Source organism: Benincasa hispida, chromosome 1 (genome assembly GCF_027475165.1).
Source record: "Benincasa hispida cultivar pf3 chromosome 1, pf3_genome.v1.1, whole genome shotgun sequence".
Lineage (NCBI taxonomy): Eukaryota > Viridiplantae > Streptophyta > Magnoliopsida > Cucurbitales > Cucurbitaceae > Benincasa > Benincasa hispida.
In genome coordinates, this window is record NC_143478.1 from 2,168,864 (window position 1) to 2,174,369 (window position 5,506).

The 5,506-nt window shown below is 29.2% G+C and overlaps 1 protein-coding gene across 1 annotated transcript; it reads left to right on the top strand.

Moving 5' to 3' along the window:
* The first annotated feature begins 3,439 nt into the window (after window positions 1-3,439).
* Window positions 3,440-4,860, top strand: LOC120082042 (chaperone protein dnaJ 20, chloroplastic-like). Its single transcript, XM_039037294.2, has 2 exons — window positions 3,440-3,993; window positions 4,692-4,860. Exons 1-2 carry the CDS (start codon window positions 3,520-3,522, stop codon window positions 4,830-4,832), a joined length of 615 nt encoding a protein of 204 aa, XP_038893222.1. The 5' UTR covers window positions 3,440-3,519; the 3' UTR covers window positions 4,833-4,860.
* The last annotated feature ends 646 nt before the right edge of the window (window positions 4,861-5,506 follow it).

The following is a 5,506-nucleotide window of genomic DNA, read 5'->3' on the forward strand; positions in this document are numbered from 1 at the left end:
TATAATTAAGGGGGTTTTATTTGGATACACTCATGAAAGTTCAAGGTTTAATTGAAAGTTCATGGTTTAAATTGTTTATTTAAATTGTTTAAATTGATACCCAAAATTTTAAGGTTTAAATTGATACAAAGTTTAGATTTAAATTGATACAATCTCCAAAGTTTATAGTATAAATTGATATTTGCCCTTACTTTATTTTCTTATAATTGATTGTACCACATCATTTGTACTTCGCTTTATATATATATATATATATATATATATATATATATATATATAATACCATTTCTTAAAGGAATAAACGTAACCTAAGCCATTTTAAGGTGTGAAAATAAGTTATTTTGAAAAAAAATTAAAATATTTGATAACCACTCAAAATAAATTTTGAAAAGAGATCTTTTTAAATATAAAAAAATATTTAAAAATATTTACACTTTATAGCAATAAGTTTTAAAAATACAAAGCATCTATAGAACTTCTTGCTATAAAATGTAAATATTTTTTATAATTTTCTATTTATAAGAATTTTTCTTTTGAAAAACTTTAAAAATGTATTTTAAACCGCTTTTATCGAAAGAGATTAAATAAAAATAATTTTTTTAAAAAAATATTTTATATTTTCAGTCAATCTAAATTCATCCTTAATAACAAAGACAACTATCTCTTCGATAAAAACTATAACAATAATAATAAAGACATACCAACATACAAATTGATGATATAAAAGATTGAAATGGTAAAAGCTTGAATAATTTTTATCAATGCATAATTATCAAAATACTTAATTAAATAATTATGGTGTCCTGTTAGATTGTCCTCTCTGCTGCTAGCAGATACAAATATGAGACCATAAACCAATAATCAAAATTATACTTCATGAGTATCATTAGTTTATTAGGACAAAAGATTTGAATGTTCATAAAGAGATATGGTAGGATCTTTTCTTTTTAAATAATTAATAAACATCAATATCTAGGCATATTATTTAAATTTTGTGACCCATAATTTGAGGCAATAGTCATGCATGGTGGCTTTTCATTATAAAATTCAATTAATAAATCTAATGTGCTTAGATATTGAAGTTTATTAATTAAAATTCAATTAAATACGAAATTAATATATTGGAGTTAGAAAACATATGTTTGGAGTATAAAGTTAGAAAATACATGTTTGGAGTATAAAGTTGTAATATAAAGTTTTTCGATAAATGTGGAAATAGAGAAAGATTGAAATATGGAATTTTTTCGATAAATGTGCAAACTTTATTTACTTTTGAAGTAGTTTTTTTTTTAAAAAAAATTAAGTCTATTTCCTTTCAATTTGTAATAAGAGTTTGCATCTTTCTCTAAGGAAGTGAGTTCTTTTTTAACCAAATTTCAAAATCCAAAAATTATTTTTTTTTTCAATTTTCAAAACATAATTTGGTTTTTTAAAACACTGATAGAAAATAAATAATGAGAAAATAAATCTAGAGGTAAAAAATAGTTACCAAATAAGCCTGGTAAATTTCAAAGTTTGGAGTCTTGATGAAGAAAAGTGAAAATAGAAGAGAAGTGAAAGGTATGTAAGTTTGGGTAGGAAATGATTGAAATATCAACCACGTATGTTTATAAAAACAAAAACTTGAGTGCAGCCGTGACAACATTCAATAACAATGTGCCACATAGTAAATTTTTTTAAAAAAAGAGTTTATTTTTTATATTTTATTTTTAATGTATAAGAAAAATGAGAACATAGGATTAATTGTATATAGCTAAGACTACGTGGTTGGGTAGAGCTACTTTTAGGTAAAAACCAAGTTGTTTTATTGGGGGAAGTAATTCTATTTTTACACCATTTCTTTTCTTCATAGTATAGCGTTAAAATCGTGTGTATACTTTTTGTAGAACAAAAAATGTGAATAATGAATATCAAATCATCAAGTTAGTTGTTTGGTTTATAAATTAATTCTATCTTACATCCATTAATAGCCGAACGAACTAGAAGAGGATGACGAATGAGTGAGAGGATAATGATAAAATGGGTGAATAAAAAAATGCTGATTTAAATTATTATTAATATAAAATAAAAAATTGTCAACGAACCCAATTCAATTGGTACAAAATTTATATTAATCAAAATAAACATAAATCAATTAGTATAATACTTGTTGTACCAATCTCAGAGTTCGAGGTTCGTCTTTCATCTCACATATTGTAAAAAAAAAAAAAAAAAAAAAGAAGAAAAAGAAAAAGAAAAAGAATTATAAGATATATAACTTAATTGGTTGACATATATTTGACGAAGAGGTGACCAAAATGTTCAAATATATCATATTAGACAAAATGATGATAACTCTTTCTGACAACCATTTTGTTTTTTTTAAAAAAAATCATGATAACTCTTTTTACCATGATTTCATTTTCCTAACCACATACTTGAACTCTTAGCTAAATTCAAACAAATAAAAAAAATAATTTTTTTAGCATTCAAATTTTGAGTTGGTTTTTTAAAACACTCTTAAAAATAGGTCACAAGACAAAGAAATCAATAGGTTTGAGTAGTTTACTACAATTTTCAAAAATAGAAAACCAAACATCAAATGTTATTCTACAAGCTTTTAATCGATATACTCTCTAATACAACTCTATGTTATAATATAATAGATATATACAAAGGAGTAATGCTTAAATGCATCACAGGATACACATCTCACTTTTATCTCTCACGCAATTTTTTTTAAAAAAAAACGAAATAAAAAGAATTTATCAAATGATAAATTATAATGGAATAATTTCTTATGCTGCATAAAATAGGTGCTACCCAATCCACCTAAGCATTTCTATAAACGAAATAGAATTAAACTTGTAATTTGGTGTTTTATTATAATAAATAAACAGATGTTTTTATTTAAAAAATAAAAGAAAAATAGGAATATAAGGATAAAATTAAAATGGTTTAAATCTAGTTTTGATCTCTAATTATGAATCTTGTTCTATTTTGGTCCTTAAATTTTAAAAAAGGTTTATTTTGGTTCTTACTATTAATTTCTATTAACTTTTAAGGATGAAATTACATATAACATAAATCGAGTAAGGTAAAGATCAACTACCAATGCACAAAGGACTTATGAGATCTCCTCTAGAAATTTACTTTACCATCTACTTCAAAATTGAAACTTCAAATTTTTTTAGTGTATATTTCGCAGCTTAATCATCCAAAAATACAAGTTATCTCAGTTTAAGAGTTAATAGAATTTTAATAATAGGAACTAAAGTAGATATTTTTTTAAAATATTTAGAGACTAGAATGAACATTTTTTAAAGTTTAAAAGTCACGATAGGATAAGATTCAAAATTTATGGCCAAAATAAGATTTAAATCAATTTTTTTAAAAAAAAAAGATAAAAAGGAAAAATAGAAAAGGATAAAGTATATTTTAATCCTAAACGAAGTACCGTACAGATGACTCAGCCTTGGACGTCCCGTATAAATAGCAGAAGATGCAGAGAACGGAATATAGACGGAGAAAAACAGAGAAATGCAGTGCTCTGATTTTACCTTTTCAGGGAGCGATTCACGCTTCTACATCCCTTCGAACCCTAACATTACCGGTCGCCGACCAATTCCCTGCCACCGATCTCGGGTTTTCTTTCCCAGCACTCCGCCGTGCAATTCGACGCGCTCGCCGCCTCTTTCAATCAGAGCCAAGGCCTCGTTCAACGAAGGAACCGTCTCCTCCGAGGTCGCCGAAGGCTCCTTCTACGATTTGCTCGGTATATCTCAGTCCGGATCCTTGGAGGAAATCAAGCACGCGTACAAGCAACTCGCTCGGAAGTACCATCCGGACGTGTCGCCGCCGGGGCGTGCGGAGGAGTATACGAAGAGGTTCATTCGTGTTCAGGAGGCGTACGAGACATTGTCGGATCCGAGGAGGAGAGCGCTGTATGATAGAGATATGGTTGGAGGTCTTCAAGTCGCATTCTCTGGTCGGAGACGATACGACGCCCATGAGGTATTAGTTCAGTCTACCGATTTTAACTTTGTGTTTTCTCGGTATTTTAGGCGTAATTATGTTTGATTGTTGGCGGATTTTGAAATCTCCTGTGTTTCTTTTGTGTTTACCTTGTTTTTTTGAAGTGATTTCGTGTTTAATTTCTCAGATCTTGTCCAGAGAGATTAGAATGAGTGAAGGATTTGATCTCAATGTTCTTTGATTTTGGATTTTTAGAGCGAGGAAAGGAAACGTCGTTATTCTGGGTCCTGATTCTTTTTATCTTTCCTTATTTGTTCTTCTGACTCTATCTTATACGGATTCAATAGGATTGGTGGAGAGCGATTCTGTTTCTGTTTAAACAAGGACCTACCATTCGTTATTCAGTGATTTGTTCTGTAATTAAGAGACGGGATTGGATTGGTCAATCTGCTGTTTACTGAATATCTTACTCCATATATGAAGTTCCGTTACCATAAACTTTAATTTTCATAACTCTTCTGTTTATACATGCAACTCTTTCATTAATTTCTCTCTCTGTCTTCATTTAGTTCTTGTGTTCTAGTAAATCTGATAAATTCTTCTTCCTCCACTGAGTCAAACAAACATTTGAGAGAATCCCACCTGGGAATTATGTTATCTCATTAGAACACTTGCTAATTTTTGACTTCCCATTTGAATATCATATACTTGATCTTCAAATTTGATATTGGATTCAGGAAGTTCCAGGGAGAAGGGAATGGAGAAATGGTTGGCAAGCTCAGATCTCAGAATTGAAGAGAAGAAGCATGGACAGGGATTCAAGACAAAATATGTCATGGGGAGCTCGAATGCGCCGGCAAATGAATGAACAGGTCTGATGGAATTATATATATTCAAGGAAGAAAATTATGTTTGACAAGCTCAGATCTCAGAATTGAAGAGAAGAAGCATGGACAGGGATTCAAGACAAAATATGTCATGGGGAGCTCGAATGCGCCGGCAAATGAATGAACAGGTCTGATGGAATTATATATATCAAGGGAAAATTATGTTTGACTCAACATCAGTACATAGAAAAACGGCCTATTTTGGTAACAATAATTTTGATGTTAGTTCTTCCCCCCTTTCCCTTTTGTAATTTGCTTAAGACGTTACTCTATGTAAAAACTAACAATTACTAGAAAACAAATCTAATTCATAGAGTTAGAAAATAAAAGCCAAAGTTGTGCATATGGTCTCCAACTTTAGTTTTCTGAACCAAGGTAGGGAATAATTAAAGGAAACCGTCAAATATCTGCCATTTTGGTCCTGTAATTTAATTTTTATTCTATTTTGGGCCCTTTTACTTTCATCCAACTTTAGTCTATTGAAAACCTGTTCGTGTTGGAATAGCGTATTTCAGAATGATTTTGATTTATTCAACTCAAATAACCCTTATTAAAAAATCAATCATGAAATATTTGGGTGAGGTTGATTTGGGTTAATCGGGTTATTTATTTAAATTTATGTTCTAAAAAGAAGTAGGATGTTAATATGATAAATTTTGATTTAA

Coding starts and splice junctions, on each gene's coding strand:
- LOC120082042 (XM_039037294.2), top strand. CDS start 3,520: ATGCAGTGCTCTGATTTTACCTTTTCAGGGAGCGATTCACGCTTCTAC. Junction 3,994..4,691: donor GACGATACGACGCCCATGAG/GTATTAGTTCAG, acceptor TATTGGATTCAG/GAAGTTCCAGGGAGAAGGGA.